Source organism: Cajanus cajan, chromosome 5, assembly GCF_000230855.2.
Source record: "Cajanus cajan strain Asha chromosome 5, NIPB_CcT2T_4, whole genome shotgun sequence".
Classification (NCBI taxonomy): Eukaryota; Viridiplantae; Streptophyta; class Magnoliopsida; order Fabales; family Fabaceae; genus Cajanus; species Cajanus cajan.
The window spans coordinates 6,625,875-6,648,673 of NC_138521.1; the positions used below are offsets into that span (position 1 = coordinate 6,625,875).

Sequence of the window (22,799 nt, forward strand, 5' to 3'; positions counted from 1 at the left end):
GTTAGGCTTAATTATTCAATTCAATTGATATAATCGTGCTAGTTTCATTGTTTAAAAGCAATTGACTTATACAAAAATTAGTAAGAATTTGTGAAACAATTATTGTGACACCCTCTACCCCAACATAATTACAATAGATATAAACCATCTATATATAAATTCTTTCTTAGTCTAATATAAAATAATTATCTCAAGTATCATTGGGTAAAAGATGCACATTCATAATTTTCAACTGTAAGTATCAAATTGTCAAGAAATAATAAAATAAAGATTATAGATTAATCCCAGTAAAGGTGGCAGAGCCTCCTAGTTAGGAATTAACTTATAATCTTTTAGTAAAATTATAATATGACAAAATACACACTTTCAACATAAATAACATAAAAATTACAAAAGAAAAATAATAATAATTTAACAATAAGTCTAGCTAATCCCGATGTCACATCCTATCAGAGCGAAACCCAAACAGAAGCCTAAGCTTCACCACCAACATCCTCAGCCTCATGATAATTATCTGCATCATAATTTAAATATACACAAAAATGACAAGGGAGTGAGAAACTTCTCACTCAGTTGCAGATATAGAAATAAAAGTTAAATAGCACACACACACGCAATATAATTCACATATATAATCAATCTCACATATATGCTTATGTATAATGATTTTCTTGACTTGACTCACTAATGTATGCATGTGGCGCCATACGGAAGTTGCAGAATTTATCACTGGTGACCCAAAGGTACACCTATCACTGGTGTTCATACACCTCGTTAGCATGTTACATCACTGGTGTCCCGAAGGCACACCTATCACTGGTGTTCATACACCTCGTTAGCATATCGTGGGTGACTCAAAGGTACACCTTGTTAGTCGTGGGTATGCGGCCTCAGCGGCACACCTGGAGTAATATGTGCATATGATGCATGTCATACATTCACAGACTCAACCTTTAGCATGTTACACATATTATATTCATATTTCATAATTAAGAATTATTTCAATAATCCAATTTAATAGTCCAACAGTCCAAACAGTCCAACAGTCCAAACAGTCCAACAGTCCAACAGTCCAACAATCCAACAGTCCAGAGGTTGCTTAGGTATCATATTTTTCAATAATAATATATTAAGATCTTTTAAGTAAAGTAGGAAGCTTAAAAGGTAATATAAGATAATAAGGAGGCTCAGCCTTCCATTTAAATAACAGATTACAAATTTATAAATACTTAGGAGGCTTAGCCTTCCATTCAAATAACAGATTCTAATATGTAAATAAGATATAAAACAAAACACATCAATAATACATATTCAAAGAAATAAACAACAGGTAAGGGATCGGGAGCCAATCCAACAAACAAACTATTTAACAATTATTCCCACACCCCCAAGCGAGGTTTCCCACTCCCCCCTTACCTGGATAAATAGGAATTTGGGCAGAATCTCCTCTCTTTCTCCTTAAACCGGAACCGGAACTAGAGCAGAACCTTCTCTATTCTCCTTCTCTTTTCACAACCTAGGCAGAACCTTCTCTCTTATTTTCTCTTTCTATCTCTCTAGAATTCCTTCTCTCTAAACTTTTCTTCTCTCTAGTTATGAATTTTCAAAATCCTTAGGTCCCTATTTATAGAAATTTTGAAGTTACTATGCACTATGCACTATTCATTAAAATAATATTATAAATTACTATGCACTATGCACTATTCATTATTATATTCAAATTAATTAAAATTTTGAAACGGAAAGAATCCGCAGCCCACGTTTCAGCCGCCCCTTCACTGTGCAATTGCATAGTAAAATACTATTCATTAAAATAATAATATAATTACTATTCATATGAATAGTAAAATACTATTCATAAATACGTATTCGTAAATAGTAAAATACGTATACTTAAATAGTAAAAATACATAAATAAAATACTTATTCACATAATAAATACATAAAAAAAATATTTCTTTTCATTAAATAAAATTTGGGATGTTACAATTCTCCCCTCCTTTTAGAAATTTCGTCCCCGAAATTTTTGCAATGGTAAACTCTTCGCATTCTTACTTCTAATTCTTATGCAACATCACTACCTTGTTGATGTACAACTTTTATCAATTTCCTCAAAGGATTTGCTTAGGGAAAGATCTTGACGAATTTATCCACTTAAACACAAACAAAATCAATTTCTTAAGCGTCTTAGACAAATCTTCCACTAGGGTCTATCTATTCACCATCTTACTTCCAAAATGGAGCATCTAAGTGCTACAAGATTCTTAAAAACTTCTAGTATGCTAACCATAAATATACAATTGCTTTACTCCTCTCTTCATCTTAGGTCACAAAATATCTTCTTAAGATTTTGGTACATCTTAGTAGTTTCTGAATGGATACTAAAGATACTCTTATGACCTTCTTCTAGGATTGCTTTATTAAATTCTAGCACACTAGGAATGCACAACTTATCCTTAAATCTCAAAACTCCATCCACTCCAAATTTAAACTCACTCTCCATATCTTGATTCAAGTTCTCTACTTCTCTTTCCATATTAGACCATCACGCTTCCCCTGTGCCACTCTGATACATTTTAGTAACTCCTAAATAAATGTTAAGAGTACTCTTATGTCCTTTCAAGTTTTATAACTAAACATCCAACTGTGTCCTTTCTAATCTCTTGCTTATTTGGGTCACTAATAAAGGATCTAACTCCTAGTTCCTCTAATCTCATCTATTAGTTACTTCCAACATAAATAATTCAATGCTACACATCAAGCATAAGTTTCTAAATTCTGCAATCAAATTCAATCCTTAAATCATCAAAATAATAATTTGGTTATCATTGTAATCCAGATATTTGCCACAACATCAACACCTAAGCATTAGATACACATATCAGATCACTAATTTTACTACTCTATCTACAACCAATTCAAACTCTTCTATGATCAATTCTAAAGATCAGGTACCTAAGCATAATGTACACTCGGTATCCATATCAGTTCTCAAGTTTCACCATTTCATCTTCACCCAAGTCATAATCATATCCATCACCTTAACCTATAGCCTTATAACTTGTTACCAAAATAAATCAACTAATTATGCTCCTATAATTTTCTTCAACAATCCATTCGCTATTCATACTTAATCTCACAATACTAGAAGTAACCTTATAATCCAAACTTAAATTTCTAATTTAAGCCAAAAAGATTCATCTCTCTAATCATAATGAAAGATAAAGATTTCCTCAAAACATCAATCACCACAATGGCTTTAACCAAATTAATAAGATCAAAATTTTACTCCTTAAGAAATTTCAACTATTTCTTTTATCTCGTATTCAACCCCTTTGGTCAAAATATATTTAAGGTTCTTATGATCACTAAATACCTCAACCATAGAATCATATAGTTAGTGTCTCCAAATCTTAATATAAATGACAAAGTCGCTAACAAGGTTATGGGTAAGGTAATTTCTCTCATGAATTTTCAATTTCTTAGAAACATAAGCTACTATCTTTTCTTCTTGCCACAATATTCTTCCTAAACCTATTTTCAGAGACATATTTATATATCACAATAATCTTACTAAAATCTAGTAATATTAACACTAGTCAATCTTTCCTTAAGAGTTTGAAAACTACTTCCTCAATTGTTATCCCATACTAATGTAACTCCTTTCTAGTCAATTCAGTCAAAGGTAATAGTAAGTAATTCAAAGAAGTAAGCAACGAAATGATTTGGGTAGTTAAAAATATACACAGGTTCAAGAATTCCTGATATAGATTATCCTTACGGTTGATTCCAAGGGTAGGCAAGAAACAACCTAGTGAACTGAAACATCTTAATAACCAAAGAAACGAAGGCAAAAGCAATTTTTATAGTGAGAGCAGTTTAAACCATGAACAGCTGTTAAAAAAAAAAATTACTCACTGAATTTTCATATAAACTATCAAACAAGACTCCTGATTTTACTAATTGACTCAAGTATCTCTCACTTAAGCACAACTTAAGTAGATCTTCCTCCGCAAGAAATTTCATGGTCTAAAATACTCACCTCATACAATCCAAATTCATACTTAGACAATCTAGTTTAAATCTATTTTTATGCCTAACAACTCAAAATATCATGATAGCATATATCTACCTGACAAACCGAGTTGTATTCATCCAAGTGATTTCAAACCTATCTCAAACGAAAGTTAAGTGAATAAACTACAATTCTTTATGAAGACATAAGATTTCCAAGAGATCATCTCTTTAGCTAAAGATTCAAATATCACCACTAATAAATTCAGTGCTTACTAAATTTCTAATCACCAAGGCAGTCATAACTTGAAGTTCTAGATTTTTGTTTCATCTTATCCTAGTTCTATTGAAAAGATAATATCTAAAGCCATATTCTTCATAAAGACCTCAAAATATAAATTTTGTCGATATAATACTCATACTATCATAACAAACTATAATGAAAATATTTTCGACACCAAATAACAATAATGTATCAATATATCTAATGCCACAAAATACCTCAACCTTTTCCAAATTCACTACTTAATTTCTCATTCAAGTCTCTCCTTACTTTTCTCAATCAAAACAACTCTCATGCTACCTAAACCATAAATAATTAACATACCAATAATAACACTTAAGGGAATTAACATCATTTCGATCTCTCACCAAAGAGACAACCACCTTTAGATTCAACCTGCTATAACTATAGATGTCAGAAACTTCACCAATCATAAACTCTTAGTACACTCAATATATCACCTCCCATCCAAGGTTCTAATAATTCGAGTTGGCTAACACTATCATGATTATCATTCCTCTGATTACAAACTAACTTAACAATCTCAAACTCAACAATATCAACACAGGACGAACATCATCATCATAATACACAACAAACAAGACGTAGTCAGAGTACACAACAGAGTCATGATAAGCACATAACACACACGGTTGATAAAATCGACTTGCTCTGATACCACTAAATGTGACACCCTCTACCCCAACATAATTACAATAGATATAAACCATCTATATATAAATTCTTTCTTAGTCTAATATAAAATAATTATCTCAAGTATCATTGGGTAAAAGATGCACATTCATAATTTTCAACTGTAAGTATCAAATTGTCAAGAAATAATAAAATAAAGATTATAGATTAATCCCAGTAAAGGTGGCAGAGCCTCCTAGTTAGGAATTAACTTATAATCTTTTAGTAAAATTATAATATGACAAAATACACACTTTCAACATAAATAACATAAAAATTACAAAAGAAAAATAATAATAATTTAACAATAAGTCTAGCTAATCCCGATGTCACATCCTATCAGAGCGAAACCCAAACAGAAGCCTAAGCTTCACCACCAACATCCTCAGCCTCATGATAATTATCTGCATCATAATTTAAATATACACAAAAATGACAAGGGAGTGAGAAACTTCTCACTCAGTTGCAGATATAGAAATAAAAGTTAAATAGCACACACACACGCAATATAATTCACATATATAATCAATCTCACATATATGCTTATGTATAATGATTTTCTTGACTTGACTCACTAATGTATGCATGTGGCGCCATACGGAAGTTGCAGAATTTATCACTGGTGACCCAAAGGTACACCTATCACTGGTGTTCATACACCTCGTTAGCATGTTACATCACTGGTGTCCCGAAGGCACACCTATCACTGGTGTTCATACACCTCGTTAGCATATCGTGGGTGACTCAAAGGTACACCTTGTTAGTCGTGGGTATGCGGCCTCAGCGGCACACCTGGAGTAATATGTGCATATGATGCATGTCATACATTCACAGACTCAACCTTTAGCATGTTACACATATTATATTCATATTTCATAATTAAGAATTATTTCAATAATCCAATTTAATAGTCCAACAGTCCAAACAGTCCAACAGTCCAAACAGTCCAACAGTCCAACAGTCCAACAATCCAACAGTCCAGAGGTTGCTTAGGTATCATATTTTTCAATAATAATATATTAAGATCTTTTAAGTAAAGTAGGAAGCTTAAAAGGTAATATAAGATAATAAGGAGGCTCAGCCTTCCATTTAAATAACAGATTACAAATTTATAAATACTTAGGAGGCTTAGCCTTCCATTCAAATAACAGATTCTAATATGTAAATAAGATATAAAACAAAACACATCAATAATACATATTCAAAGAAATAAACAACAGGTAAGGGATCGGGAGCCAATCCAACAAACAAACTATTTAACAATTATTCCCACACCCCCAAGCGAGGTTTCCCACTCCCCCCTTACCTGGATAAATAGGAATTTGGGCAGAATCTCCTCTCTTTCTCCTTAAACCGGAACCGGAACTAGAGCAGAACCTTCTCTATTCTCCTTCTCTTTTCACAACCTAGGCAGAACCTTCTCTCTTATTTTCTCTTTCTATCTCTCTAGAATTCCTTCTCTCTAAACTTTTCTTCTCTCTAGTTATGAATTTTCAAAATCCTTAGGTCCCTATTTATAGAAATTTTGAAGTTACTATGCACTATGCACTATTCATTAAAATAATATTATAAATTACTATGCACTATGCACTATTCATTATTATATTCAAATTAATTAAAATTTTGAAACGGAAAGAATCCGCAGCCCACGTTTCAGCCGCCCCTTCACTGTGCAATTGCATAGTAAAATACTATTCATTAAAATAATAATATAATTACTATTCATGAATAGTAAAATACTATTCATCCAAATAATTTGAGTTTTGCGTAAGCGCTTACGTTTTTTTTAAAATTACTATTCATATGAATAGTAAAATACTATTCATAAATACGTATTCGTAAATAGTAAAATACGTATACTTAAATAGTAAAAATACATAAATAAAATACTTATTCACATAATAAATACATAAAAAAAATATTTCTTTTCATTAAATAAAATTTGGGATGTTACAATTATAAAATGAAATATTTTTTAGTAATTTAAAAAAATTATTATCCTTTGATTTTAATTTACTCATACATGTTCATAGTATTTAACTTATGATATATACACTTCCTTTTTGTTACAATTACACCTGCTTTGTTTAAAAAGTCTAAAATTGCTGACAATAGAGTTCGAATCCACACACATACTTACGTGGAGAAAATCTTAAGTTTTTCCCCTTAACTAATTAGGCAAACCACCCGCTGGTTCTTTTTGATTAGTTTTTAATACATCACAATGTGTTTCCTTGCTTTTTTCTCTATTAAATAGAATACGTGACTGTTTTAACGAAGTTTTTTTTATTCTATTATTATATATGAATATGATCCCACCATAGGAAACTAATTCAACAACAGCCATATTTTGAAATATTTTTATTTTATTTAATGATAAAATAATTTTTAATATAAAAATATATATTTAAAATATATCTAATATACATATATATATATATATATTAAAATTATATTAATTAAATATGTATATAATAGTTTATCTTAAAAATCAATTCATTCAGATATTATAAAATATTTTATTTTAAACATCAATTAAATAATACCTTGCTACTTATAATTTATTTAAATATTTATAAATAAACATTATATTAATTCCATTGATTATTTTAATCCTTGTCTTTAATTTTATTATATATAAAAATTATTTACTTAATATATTTTGAAATTATTTTCTTGAATCTTATTTTATTTCAATTATTATTTTAAAAGTTAGACTTAATCATTCAATTCAATTAATATAATCATGTTAGTTTCATTGTTTAAAAGCAATTGATTTATACAAAAATTAGTAAGAATTTGTGAAACAATTAAAAAATGAAATATTTTTTAGTAATTTAAAAAAATTATTATCTTTTGATTTTAATTTACTCGAAGACGTTCATAGTATTTAACTTATGATATATACACCTCCTTTTTATTACGATTACACCTCCTTTGTTTAAAAAGGCTAAAATTACTAACAGTAGAACTCAATTCCACACACATACTTACGTGGAGAAATCTTAAGTCTTCCCCATAACTAATTGGACAAACCACCTACTTGTTCTTTTTGATTAGTTTTTAATATATCACAATGCGCTTCCTTACTTTTTTCTCTATCAAACAGAATATATGACCGTTTTGACAGAGTTTTTTTTATTCGCACATTTATTTTAAAGTTTCATGTTGAAATAAAATCCCAACACAGATTAACATATTTTATTATCTTTTCATTTTAATTTATTCTAAAATCTTGGGAATATTTAAGTTAACATCATTAAAAAACACCATTATAAGATTTTAAAATTTATTTTTAATATAATTATTTATAAAAAATATTTTTAACCATCATATTCACCAAAAATATATTTTTAATTAAAATATATTTTAAAAATCTAGTATCAGAATATTTATTATAATTTTAGTTATAATTTTTTATAATCTTTTGATTTAATATTGGATTTCTTTTGATTATAAAACATAGTAAATAAAATCTAAAATCTGTATCAATTTATTTGATACAAATATTTAATTAATTTTAAGATATAATAAATTTAATATCAAAATATTTATTATGATTTTAGTTATAATTTTTATAATCTTTTGATTTAATATTAGATTTCTTTTGATTATAATATTTTAAAGCATTTTATTTGAAACATAAGTTAACATATTTTATTATCTTTTCATTTTAAATTATTGTAAAATAATTATAATATTTGATTATCATTCACTTACTTTATTAAAAAGTTATAAAATATAATTAATTTTTAATTAATTTAATAAAATAAAAACTTTAAAATATATATCTAAAATTTATAACAATTTTTTAAATACAAATATTTAATTAATTTTAATATATACTAAATTTAATATCATAATATTTATTATGATTTTAGTTATAATTTTTATTATCTTTTGATTTAATATTGGATTACTATACATAATTATTTATTCCCTTTAAACATACAAATAGGTAAAAAGAAATATTTATTATGATTTTAGTTATAATTTTTATTATCTTTTGATTTAATATTGGATTACTATACATAATTATTTATTCCCTTTAAACATACAAATAGGTAAAAAGAAAAATACTTAATTTTGTGTTACTAAAATATAGGCAAATCTAATTAAATAAACTTTATTTGATTCTTTTAATAAAAAAAACTCTATTTGAAATAAATATGATTAAGAATATTTGATATAAAATCTAAAATTTATACACTTCATTAATTTTCTTAATTTTTAAAATTTTAACCGATGTAGAAGAGATGAATAATCTCCGCGCGCTAACACAGTGCCTTTAGCGCCCTCTCAACACTTTTCCCTTTCTCTCGTCTTCAACCAAACTCGTCTTTTCCCCAAATCTCCAATCTTCCACCCTCCGCAAACCCTAACCCTCGACTTTCCCTTCTCCAACCTTCCGGTGATTTCGTCAAATCAATGGCCAAAGGCACCTATTCCAACGAGTTCGTCTTGCTCTCTAGGGTTCGCTGCGGCCTCAAGCATGAGTTCTCCTTCGCCATGAAGGCCTAGTCCGAGATCTGCGCCGCCTTCTTGGGCCGGACGCGAGCCACCAAGAACCGTCCCGACCAGCCGCTCCAGCCCGCCTCGGCCACAAGCGCTCCAGGAAGGTCGAGGAACCCAAACCCCCCGAGGACTTGGTTTTTCGGCAACAAAGTGCCGCCGCCGGTGGTGTGGATGGGGTGGAGATGAACGGCAACAAAGTCCCGTTCACGGCATCTCCCTCAAGCTCCAGGAGGAGGAGCGCGAGCACCGCATGGACTTTGTTCCCGAGGTTTCTGCCATCAACACCGACCACATCGAGGTCGACAAGGAGACCCTTGACATGCTCCACTTCCTGGAGGGAAAGCAGTTGATAGAGCTTCTTGGAGGGAAAGCAGGGGTTTCATGTGGCAGGTTTCACTATGGCAGTGCTTTTGGGGAAAGAAGTGGTCATGCTGACAAGGTTGAAACCATAAGGTATCTTGTTTGTCCCTTGTTGTATATCACTCATTCCATGATTTATCTATATCCGTATTCTCATAGTTTTCTTGCTCTTGCAGTGAAACTCTTGTCAGTAAAGGATTCAACTACAGTGGGAAAGATTTCATTTATTCAGGTTATTATTTTCTTAGTTAAAAAATGAAAAGGTTAATGTTTTCTTTCTTTTAGAGAGCAATTGAATTGCTTAAGAGTATGATGAGAAAGACGGGGGTTGTTTGATATGTTGAATATATGTTCTGTTTTCTGAATGATTGATAGTTCATTGAAATGTTTAAGCCTTTCAAATTATTATTCCTCTAGGTAAATTTTGTAACACCTTGGCCTTCTTTCACAGTTGAAAACTTCTCTCATTTTCTTCATTTTATTAATGGTATAAAGTGCTGAACATTGAATTATTTTCATATCCTGCAGATGTGGTCCAAAGTGTGTCTCAGGGTGTTAGAGAGGTTTGTGTCTAGTGCTGTAAATCTTGCAACATGATATATAGTCTGTTTGGGTAAACTTCTTTAAAGGAACTTCTAGGAGTGAAAAATGAGAAGGAAAAATGAAACAAGTTTCTCCATTAGCTAAAATATGCCCAATTATAATTTGATTTGTAGAAGTTCTCTCCAATTAGATTCTCCAAAATCTTATTTTTTACTTACACGTAAGTTACTTTTAGCTTATAGAGAAACTTATTTCAATTTTTTTTCTTATTTCTTCCTCCTAGAAGTGCTTATAGAGAAGTTTTTCCAAACAGGCCCATATTCTAGTTTTATGTTTTGAAATCCTGATACAATTGTTGTTTATCTCTATTTTGACTTAATGCACCATGTGAAAATGTAGAACATGCTACTTTGCTCAGATTTTAATGATCATTCAGAGCAGTCAGGTGATTATTAGTTTCCTACCTTCTATTTGCATTATAATCTGTCATAAGCTTTGTTATATTTACAGAGAGGATATAGCTTTTAACTTTAGAAAGATTATATTAGTCTTGATTTATTTTTTATGAAAGCTTCATTCTGCTATCTCTGGCTGTGTTCTAATTATTAAACTGTGTTCTAGGAGAAAGAATAAATTTCCAATACCGAGAAGAAATCTTTCTACTTACAGAAGCAAGTTTTCTGTGCATTGCATGGGTATTTTTAAATAAAAATAAATTAAAGAGAATAGAGTATGTCTTTATTATTAATAGTGAATAATTTATTATATTTAATAGTGAAAATTAAAGAGATATGATTTTTATGATTTTTATCATTGATTTATTGAATTGGGTATTAGGTAAGGTCAGTAAGTTTTTTAGATAAGTTTAGCCTCCAAAAGTTTACTTCAACCTTGAGTTTGACAAACTTGATTACGGTTTTATCATTGTAATTGCCTGAAATTTGATTGCTTTTCTTTAGATTTTTACATTTACTTTTCAAAGTTCATTTACATTTACGAGTATATGATTTATTTTCATTTTATCATTTAATTTCAATTGCATTTTTAAGTTTCACTTTCGATTACAGCAAACAGTTTATCTTACCAATTTTTGTCAATTACTGTTGTCAATTTGACTTGTAATTCAATTATATCAAAATTAAATTGAATAAATGCTTTGTTAACAAGTATTTATATTTATTCAAAACAATAGAACAGAGTTAAGTCTACAATTGAAAATGACTACTCAATAATCAAATCAAATTTGATTATTTATTCTTATTTGTGAATCTAAAGTCATGGTCAAAATATTGAATTAAGTTTTGGACTCATACTCGTATGACTCACACAAGTCTTCGAACAAATGTTAATGTGAACACTTGAACTCCTTGCACTCATTGGTAAGTCTCCCACTGGCATGCACGTTTTGCTTTTTGAAAAAATTAAAAAAAGTTTATTTTATTTTTGTCTTTGCTTATTCTTTTTTATCATTGACTTTTTTCTTTGCAATTTAATATACTTGGTACAATCATAAGCCAATTTGTTTATTTTCTTGTACTTGATTTTTTAACTAAATGATTAAGAAAAGAGGACAGAAATGCATGTAGCTTTAAACCAATTATAGTCCTGTACAAAGATGTTTCACTTAGAATATATTGAAGAAGACCTTTTGCTCTTGAAACATGTCTGTAGAATTTCAAAATTGTAAATATTTAAGAATAAATTAACTATGCAAACATGGTTCAGTTGTGCACTTTAATCATTGCATTACTTCTAGCTAGTATTTTTCTCCATTACCTGTTAATTTTGAGCCGATGTTGCTGCAATTAGACGCATACTATAGCTGATATTTTCACCTCTTGATTTATGTCATGTACAAAAAGAAATCATATTAATTTTTGTATTTGTAATAAGTTGTAATAAGCACCCAAGCATTTGGGGAACTTTCTCTTGATAGCTACCTTTCAAGGTGGGAGAGACCAAGCCACTTAAGTACTCCATGGAACATCCCATACTACTAAGTAAGTTCTTCTGAAGTTCATGGCTTTATTTTCTCACACCACAGCATCTCTAGTTTCTATTCAAATTTGACTTTAACTTTTTAAAGTGTGTTTCTGTGTTTGTTTGTTTGTCTTCGTCTTCCTTTAAGGTTATTGTTTGTGAGAAATAAGAATTTTCTTTTCAGCATGTGTGTTTCATTGGGAAGAATACTTGAGAAAAACATTTTTGAATTTTGATAATGAAAAAGGCTAGTCACTTGTCATCACTTTGTTTGTTTTTTTTTTGCACATTTTAAAATAGCTATAAATAATCAAATTTCCTGCTCAAGAGCACAGAGATTGATCAAGCTCAAGTCTTTTTGGGATTTGAGTGGAGGGTAAGTGTTTAAATTCGTTTCATTTTACTTATAGACTCATTTTTATTGCATGTAATTTAGTCAAAACTTTATTACCCTTTTCCAGCTTTGTAATGGAGTTAACAAATTGAGATTCATTTGGTCCTGAGTATCGTTTCTTTTTTGTTTCAAATAAATTTTGGAATTTGATCATGCTCTTGTGAATCTGTGATTTTGAATTTTGTTGTATCTTTGCGTTGTTCCAGGAAAAAGTGTTGTTAAAATGCCTGAAAAACCTGACACTGATGATTGGCGCGTAGAGCGTGGCGTAAGTTTCAGGGATCCGTAGGAAAAGGAATTTGTTTATACGGGTTGAACTCAGGGAGGATGATGGTGATATTCGTAGGCAGCCATTGGAGGATGATGGTGATATTCATGGCCCAAGCTATACTTCCTTCTTATTTGTCTTGGGTGACTCAATCTTAATTTGATAATTTTCCCTTTGGTTATATTTAAATATTTATTTTATTAATTAATGATAGCTCTTGGTTTATTGCTTTGCATAGTGAAACCAAAATGTATTGATTGCCATAGAAATCTTAATTACAATTTTATTAATTTTAAATATTTATTTCTATGTTTAATTACTCATTTTGTTACCAAGTTGTTTAAAGCGTTGAGTGCTCATGTAACGTTTAAGGTCATATATGTCCATGTATTTGTATATGATTGGTGGCAGTTATCTTTTATATTGAAATAAATCTGGATGAATGTGTTGGGTTTTGACTTGCATTTTAGAATTAGTTATTGTTAAATTGATTATGTTTCATGCTTTGCTTTCATGAGGCTATATTTGAAATCTGATATTCAATCATGCTGGAGATGAAAATTAAGGCTATTAATTTAGTCATCTATGAGAGGATATATATAGAAGAGTAGGTTTCCCATTAAAATTGGAAGAATCTGTAACTTGAAAAACCAAGACTTATCAATATTGTTTTCGATGTAGTAAAGCACCATCTTTTTATATGTTAAAATATTGTGGTTTGTATACTTGTCCTTTTTATTTTTCTTTTAAATTCAAGAGTGCATCTTGCATACTAGATGATTATTTCTTTTAATGGTTTGCAATTTAGTTTACGTTTATCTTTGTTTGGAGTAAAATATGGATCAATTTTTTTTGTAGCAAAGGAACTTGTTTTATTTTTTATTTTGGTATGAGTGTTATTGTTTCATTGTTAAACAGGTTCAAAATAAAAATGAAAATAAAATATATAGTGTATCAAGTATAAAATTAGCGATCATGTCTAAAAATAAAGTAAGCCTAGCGACAAAAAAAAATCAGTTTTTTTTTTATTTTTTTAAAAAATAAAATTATATTTAGCGACCAATTTAGCGACCGAAAAGAAAATTAATTTTTTATTATAATAAAATTTAGCGACTGATTTAGCGACCGAAAAATTATTTTTAAAAATAATAAAATCTAGCGACCGATTTAGCGATCAAATCAAAAATTATTTTTTTAAAAAAAATACACTTAGTGACCGATTTAGCGACTGAAATAAAAATTATTTTTTTAAAATAATAAAATTTAGCGACTGATTTAGCGACTAAAATTAATAATTTTTTATTTTAAAAATTGTTAGCGACCGACTTAGCAACGGAAAGGAAAATCATTATTTAAAAATTTAAAAATAAATAACACATTTAGCTACCGATTTAGCGACCTTTTTTTCGGTCGCTAATTTGGTCCCCCATATACTATGGCGACCATAATCGTAGTGACCAATTAGCGACCGAAAATTTCGGTCGCTAGTTAGCGACCACCAGTATTTCGGTCGCTAAACAACTTTGGGACTAGGGTTTTTGCAACTACTTCAAATCGGTCGCTAATTCGGTCGCTAAAGTAAATAGCGACCGATTTAAGTAATTTAGCGACCGATTTTTATGGTCGCTAAAATCCTTTTTTTTTTGTAGTGATTGGACTTTCCTAGTTTAAGTAGTGAAATCCAGGAAATCTGTGCAGTTGTTTTTAATTAGGCATTGGTATGCCACTTGTTGTGTTGACTTGGCACTAGTAGTTAAATGTTGCTGACTGATTTCTTTTTTAAGGATTAGACATTGTGATTTGGTAAGGTCAAATTACATAGATTGCTCATATGTGTTGTAAGAGAACTATTAGTTGAAATGCATGATGACACTTAAGTTGTTATGTTGTTGAGATTGTTGTATTATTAGTTGTTGAGTTGTTAGGTTGCTACGTTGTATGATGATATGAGTTGATAGACTAGACTTTGAGCTATAGTTGTGTTATGATATCGATGATGGAGTTGTTTTGTATAGTTAGCTTACTCGCTTTGATGCTATCTATATTGATTTGTTGTTTACAAGCTTACCCTTGTTTTTCTTTATTGTTGGATTGCAATAATCATATTATTATAAAACTAGGACAAGATTAGGTTGGGAGACTAGTTGTTTGAGGGCCATGCAAGAGATGACAGTGTTTTGTTGGTGCTACTTGGATGTAGCTTTTGTATAGTAGATGCTTAACCAACATCAGAGTCTTTATGTTTTTAGTATTATTTATACATGACGTATATTTATATATATGTAGATGGTTTTATTGTTGTACACCTTCTACCTTGCATACGTAGATAATTTAAAACATTTAAAACTTATTAAAGTATATAAAAAGATACCTCAAACTCATGTATAAATAGTCAAACTAAAACCTCCAATCTAGGGTAAAGAGGCTTACATAACAAGTTTCAAAACAAACTCCATACTAATGTAAAAATATAACACTAAATATAAATTTTGTACTAAAAATTAAATAAAATATCCTTAATCTAAGTCTCAATATCACATATCTTATCAGAGCACTCACAAGACAAGGATCAAGCCTCATCATCAACGTCATCAAGATCCTAATGAGCATTACCTGCAACTACATTTGTACAACCGAGACATGAAAATAAAAGGGAGTGAAAAAACTTCTCACTCTAGCTCATGGCATGGATAAGAAATAGATAGCTAAACACACTCCATACATTATTTATACAATAGCATGATAATAACAACTAACTATCACAATCATTCAATCATCACTACCAACACATTCACTTATTAACAATACAACAATCATATAAGTCTTTCAGTCACATGCGAATATTGAATACAATGGACATGGACTCTTGATTTGCATGCATGTGGTACTAATCTTAATATATGCGCAATGCATATGAAACGATTTGTGGATTTGTCAATTTACATGCATATGATGCATGTCTATAGACTCTTTCATATCATGAAATCACTATATATATGCACACATTCAATGATTTTCCACTCAATAATTTTCCATGCTCACAATTGTTATCAACGATACATATACTTTACCATATGCATAATTTACCAACAGGAATCAAGTATATCATCCAAGTAATTTCTCAAAGATACATTTTCATTTCATACTCCTTAACATTCAAATTGCTCAACAACATCTTCAACTCATGTATTTAAACAAATATCATATATAGTTAGTGCCTGACAAAAATCCATCCGTGCCCAGCACAACTCATCCAAAGAACACTTATAACTCTCAAGATGACTCTTGCCTGACATGACTTATGTCACGCTTGACGAGACAATAGCAGGGACTCCCATGAAGCCCCACATTAGGTGAGCCTCAATCCACACCCGACGTGAGTATCATAGAGACTTGTGGCCTATATAATGCCCAACGAGGTATGTCCCATGCTTAATGTAGAAAGAATAAGGGGTGAACTCTATTCTCAAGCACCCGAACACTCGGTAAGATGCAAGTGATGCCTTGTGTAACAGCCCAAGCAACCCGCATGAGGATATTGTCCGCTTTGGCCCACGGCCGCACGGTTTTGCTCTTGGCGATGACACGCATGCCACCCCAAAAGGCCTCCTCACAAGGAAGGTATCCACACCCATATATATGGCATGCTTCGTTCGCCTTCCTAACCGATGTGGGACTATATCCACCCCCCCTCAAGGGAGTCCAGCGCCCTCGCTGGCACACCGATCCGGGCCCCGGCTCTGATACCAATGTAACAGCCCAAGCAACCCGCATGAGGATATTGTCCGCTTTGGCCCACGGCCGCACGGTTTTGCTCTTGGCGATGACACGCATGCCACCCCAAAAGGCCTCCTCACAAGGAAGGTATCCACACCCATATATATGGCATGCTTCGTTCGCCTTCCTAACCGATGTGGGACTATATCAAATAACAGATTCTAATATGTAAATAAATAAGATATAAAACAAAACACATCAATAATACATATTCAAAGAAATAAACAACAGGTAAGGGATCGGGAGCCAATCCAACAAACAAACTATTTAACAATTATTCCCACACCCCCAAGCGAGGTTTCCCACTCCCCCCTTACCTGGGTTTACAGAAATTTGGGCAGAATCTCCTCCTCTCTATCTTTCCGTAAAAGGAATCGGAATTAGGGCAGAATCTCTTCCTCTTTCTCCTTAAGAAATTTCAACTATTTCTTTTATCTCGTATTCAACCCCTTTGGTCAAAAGATATTTAAGGTGAGAAATTTTAGGCCATGTAATTTCTTGCGAAGGTATAATATAGAGCTACCTAAGGTAGAAGTTGTGCTTAAGAGAGTGTTTAGGCTGCTCTCATTTCACTCGCATCTACTTCAGGAATCGCTTTTGCTTTCTTTTCCTCTAGCTACTAAGATGTTTCATTTCACTAAGTTATCTTTTGCCTACCCCTGAGTTCAATAGTAGTTTGAAACGTTAACCTATATCATAAATTCCTGGACCTATGTTTATTTTAACTACCCAAATCATTTCGTCGCTTACTTCCATGTGTGGCTTACTATTACATTGATTGGATTGACTAGGAAAGAGTTACCTTTGTATGGGATAACAAATGAGAAGGTGGTTTTCAAACTCTTAAGGAAAAATTGATTAGTTTTAATACTAATAAATTTTAGTAAGACTTTTGAGGTATATAATTATGCTTCTATAGATAGGTTCGGGAAGAGTGTTGTGGTCAGAAGGAAAGAGAATAGGGTATAATTTTAGGCAATTGAAAATTCATGAGCGAAATTTTCTTATCCATAACCTTGAGTTAGCAGCTTTAATATTTATACTAAGATTTTGGAGACACTATTCAAAGCTTGAGGTATTTATTGATCGTTAGAGCCTTAATTATTTGTTGACTGAAGGAGTTAGTTACGTGACTAAGGAGATAGTTTAAATTCTGGAGGATTAATATTTCAAACTTAGTTGTTAATTGAATAAAGCTATTGTGGTGACCGAAGTTTTGTGTAGAAAATCTTTATATTTATCTTCCCTCATGATTAGAAAGATGAATCCTTTTGACTCAAATTAGAGAGGTAAGGGGGGAGTGGGAAACCTTGCTTGGGGGTGTAGAAATAATTGTTAAATAGTCTGTTTGTTGGATTGGCTCCTGATCCCTTGTTTGTTGTTTGATTATTTGAATATATATTATTACTGTGTTTTATTTGTACTACTTGATTTTCTTGTTGCGGCAATTAATAATTATAATTAATGGATAACTTCACTTTTACTATTCTAAAATATTCATTGAATGGAAGACTAAGCCTCCTATTAACTTATAAATTTAGACTTTATTATCTAAATGGAAGGCCGAACCTCCTTATTTTCATTAAGCTTCCTATTTTACTTAAGGATTTAATTATACCATGAAATATAAATTATATGATCCCTAAAGACCTTTGAACTATTGGACCCTTGACTTAATGACCTTTGGACTGTTGAACTGTTGGACTGTTGGGGTAGAGGGTGTCACATTTAGTGGTATCAGAGCCTGGTTTCGATCCAGGGACCTGTGGGTTATGGGCCCACCACGCTTCCGCTGCGCATAGTAACTTATAATATTATTTTAATGAATAGTGCATAGTGCATAGTAACTTCATAAATTCTATAAATAGGGACCTAAGGATTTTGAAAATTCATAACTAGGGAGAAGAAAAGTTTAGAGAGAAGGAATTCTAGAGAGATAGAAAGAGAAAATAAGAGAGAAGGTTCTGCCCTTGTTTCGATAATCATCTAAGAAGAAAAAGAGGAGATTCTGCCCCACATCGGTTAGGAAGGCGAACGAAGCATGCCATATATATGGGTGTGGATACCTTCCTTGTGAGGAGGCCTTTTGGGGTGGCATGCGTGTCATCGCCAAGAGCAAAACCGTGCGGCCGTGGGCCAAAGCGGACAATATCCTCATGCGGGTTGCTTGGGCTGTTACATTGGTATCAGAGCCGGGGCCCGGATCGGTGTGCCAGCGAGGGCGCTGGACTCCCTTGAGGGGGGGTGGATATAGTCCCACATCGGTTAGGAAGGCGAACGAAGCATGCCATATATATGGGTGTGGATACCTTCCTTGTGAGGAGGCCTTTTGGGGTGGCATGCGTGTCATCGCCAAGAGCAAAACCGTGCGGCCGTGGGCCAAAGCGGACAATATCCTCATGCGGGTTGCTTGGGCTGTTACACTTCAAAATTTCTATAAATAGGGACCTAAGGATTTTGAAAATTCATAACTAGAGAGAAGAAAAGTTTAGAGAGAAGGAATTCTAGAGAGATAGAAAGAGAAAATAAGAGAAAAGGTTCTGCCTAGGTTGTGAAAAGAGGAGGAGAATAGAGAAGGTTCTGCTCTAGTTCCGGTTCCGATTTAAGGAGAGAAAGTTCTGCCCGAATTTTGACTACCGTTTAAGGAAAAAGAAGAGGAGGTTCTGCTCAAGTTACTATTCATCCAGGTACGGGGGAAAAGGGGATTATTTATATGTAGAGTACATGAGGGAATTGGGTAGAGGAAGAATTTCTTAGGATTATGATTTTATAATTATTTTATTTGAAGAATCATTAGTTCTATTGAAATTATGTGTTGAGGTTTATAGATATGCCAAATTGTAGGAATAATGATCTGGGAAGAAAGAAGAAATCATAAATGCTGTGAACTAGAATTTGGAATAATTATGAGTTTCACTGTTATATTAAATTGATTATTATAATTTATGAATATTATTGCTATATTACTCGTTAAGAATGGATGATCTTGATGTGAATTGCTTGAAGGGTGTGTAAACCCTCATTTTGTTGGGCTTATCTGTTGTGTATGTGATGTGTATGTGATGTGGAATTATGTACGTGATGTGAATTTGAGTTATGAAATGTGAAGTGGGGAATGTGATTGAGATGTGATTATGGTACTGATGACCAGGGGTGAGCACGGCCCTAGGCTACTAAAAAGGGTAGCGTGACCTTGGCACAGTGTTATGTCAGGGGTGAGCACGGCCCTAGGTTGGAAAAAGGGTAGCGTGACCTTGACATAGTGAAATTTGTGTGGATTATAAATGAATTGATTGTGAGATCTATTATGTTGATATGATGCTTGCCTATGTCTATTAATTGTATTATAAATTTTTATATATGTGTTGGGGTAGTACTCCTTAAATCGGGACCGGAACTAGGGTAGAACCTCCACCCCTAAGCTTCTTCCATCAACAGCAGGAAGTAGAGAGAGAAAGAAAAGAGAGAAGGGAGAGAAGATGAAAGTTCTGCCCGAATTTTGACTACCGTTTAAGGAAAAAGAAGAGGAGGTTCTGCTCAAGTTACTATTCATCCAGGTACGGGGGAAAAGGGGATTATTTATATGTAGAGTACATGAGGGAATTGGGTAGAGGAAGAATTTCTTAGGATTATGATTTTATAATTATTTTATTTGAAGAATCATTAGTTCTATTGAAATTATGTGTTGAGGTTTATAGATATGCCAAATTGTAGGAATAATGATCTGGGAAGAAAGAAGAAATCATAAATGCTGTGAACTAGAATTTGGAATAATTATGAGTTTCACTGTTATATTAAATTGATTATATTATTGATTATTATAATTTATGAATATTATTGCTATATTACCCGTTAAGAATGGATGATCTTGATGTGAATTGCTTGAGGGGTGTGTAAATCCTCATTTTGTTGGGCTTATCTGTTGTGTATGTGATGTGGAATTGTGTACGTGATGTGAATTTAAGTTATGCAATGAGAAGTGTGGAATGTGAATGAGATGTGAATGAGATATGATTGTGGTACTGATGACCAGGGGTGAGCACGGCCCTAAGCTGATGGGTAGCGTGACCTTGGCACAGTGTTATGTCAGGGGTGAGCACGGCCCTAGGCTACTAAAAAGGGTAGCGTGACCTTGGCACAGTGTTATGTCAGGGGTGAGCACGGCCCTAGGCTGGAAAAAGGGGTAGCGTGACCTTGACACAATGAAATTTGTGTGGATTATGAATGAATTGTAATGTTCAAGTGGATTATGATGGATTGATGTAATTGTGAATTGAGATGTGAAGATGATGAATGATTGATAAATTATGATACATATATATAGATAAATGCTTATGAATATTTTATTAAATAATGAGTTAGGATGAGATTATATTATGATGTGTTTGTATGTACTTTGCATATAGATATTTTCTTTTCTCACCGTATAAACTGTGGATATTTTAGGTGAAGAAGATCCAGCTACGATTGGCATCTAGGATGCCAACAGTTAAAATTCTGGGAACGCTCTGATAGTGTGACATCGGGGCAGATGATTTCTAGGATGAAATATTTGTGTATTTGGTACTGTAATATTATTTTGAAAACAATTTGTAAAACTCTTGTGTTTTATGTTTTATATCTCTATTAATGTGATTGTCGAATTTTTATGTGAACCCTTTTACCAACTTAGAAAATTTAACCTTCTTAAATGTATTATAAATTTTTTATATATGTGTTGGGGTAGTAAGGGTGTCACATTTAGTGGTATCAGAGCCTGGTTTCGATCCAGGGACCTGTGGGTTATGGGCCCACCACGCTTCCGCTGCGCAACTCTGATACATCTTAGTAGTTCGTAAATATATTTCAAGAACACTCGTATGTCTTTACTCTAAAATCATCTTTCTTAATTCAAGGTTACTAAACACCCAAATTGGTTCTTGCTCCTCAAAACAACATTGATTTCTACTCAAAAATGGTTATCTATACTTCTACCAATCTTCTCCACTTGGTTCTAAGAAAAGACCTGACTCCTAAGCTTCCCTAATCTCATCCATTAATTCACTAGTTACTTTCAGCATAATCCATTCAATGCTTCTAAGGGTAATCTCACTCATCTAGCATAAGTCTCTAAATTCTTCGATCAAATCCAACCCTTAAATCATCAAAATGATATATCAGAGGTCATCATAATCGAGGTATCTGCTACAATATTGGTTTTACTTCTATGGTTATCTCTAAAGATCAAGTACCTAAGTGTAAGTTCACTAGGTATACGTATCAGATCACTAATTTCACCACTCCATCTACACCCAAGTCAAATTCTTATCCATCACCTTATCCTATAATCTCATATCTTGTTATCAAATGAATCAACTAATTATGCTTCTCCAATTTCTTTCAACGATCCACTTAGTATTCGAGTCATACCTAGTTTTACACTATTAAGAGTAATCTCATAAGTCAAACTTAAATCCCTAATTTGAATCTCTAATCATAAATATAAAGATTTCCTACTCAAAATATCGGTTACCACAATGACTTTTCTCAAATAACAACTAAATTTGAAATATTAGTCCTCTTAGAAGTTTAAACTTAACTTAACTCTTTCAGTCAACAAATAATTAAAGCCCTATCGATCAATAAATACCTCACGCTTAGAATTATATAGGCAATGTCTCTAAATATTACACCTGTAAACTTAAGTCATAAGGTAATCTCCATGATGAGTTTTTAATTGTCTAGAATCACAAGCCACTATCTTTCCTTCTTGCATCAACACTCCACTCAAACCTATTTTAGAAGCATTACAATAAACCACAAAAGTCAAGCAATACTAAAACAGGTGTACTAGTCAACTTTTCCTCAAGGGCCCGGTAAACTATCCTTGCATTTACTATCCTATACAAACACAACTCCTTTCGTAGTCAAACTTGTCAAGGTAATGCTAACTTGGAGAATCCCTCTATGAATTTTCTATAGTATTCAGCCAA

The 22,799-nt window shown here is 32.1% G+C and overlaps 1 protein-coding gene and 1 long non-coding RNA gene across 6 annotated transcripts; one reads left to right on the plus strand and one right to left on the minus strand.

Annotated features, from left to right (window-relative positions):
* Window positions 1-260: 260 nt before the first annotated feature.
* On the minus strand, window positions 261-7,364 carry LOC145958205 (uncharacterized). Its single transcript, XR_014433857.1, has 3 exons — window positions 6,297-7,364; window positions 1,417-5,394; window positions 261-514 (listed from the first exon to the last, which is right to left on the minus strand). It is a non-coding gene; the product is annotated as an uncharacterized LOC145958205 (long non-coding RNA).
* Window positions 7,365-9,245: 1,881 nt separating this feature from the next.
* On the plus strand, window positions 9,246-13,275 carry LOC145958204 (uncharacterized). Of its 5 annotated transcripts, none has more exons than XR_014433855.1 (7): window positions 9,246-9,958; window positions 10,042-10,097; window positions 10,394-10,428; window positions 10,808-10,853; window positions 12,302-12,408; window positions 12,689-12,764; window positions 12,989-13,275. XR_014433855.1 is itself a non-coding variant. In XM_083074840.1 (6 exons), the coding sequence occupies exons 1-6, from the start codon at window positions 9,756-9,758 to the stop codon at window positions 13,002-13,004; spliced, it is 432 nt and encodes a 143-aa protein (XP_082930966.1). In that variant the 5' UTR covers window positions 9,247-9,755; the 3' UTR covers window positions 13,005-13,275. The 5 variants fall into 5 exon arrangements, 3 of the variants coding, with proteins under 3 accessions (XP_082930966.1, XP_082930965.1, XP_082930967.1); XR_014433856.1 differs by having other exon boundaries at window positions 9,248-9,958; window positions 12,345-12,408; XM_083074840.1 differs by lacking the exon at window positions 12,302-12,408 and having other exon boundaries at window positions 9,247-9,958.
* The last annotated feature ends 9,524 nt before the right edge of the window (window positions 13,276-22,799 follow it).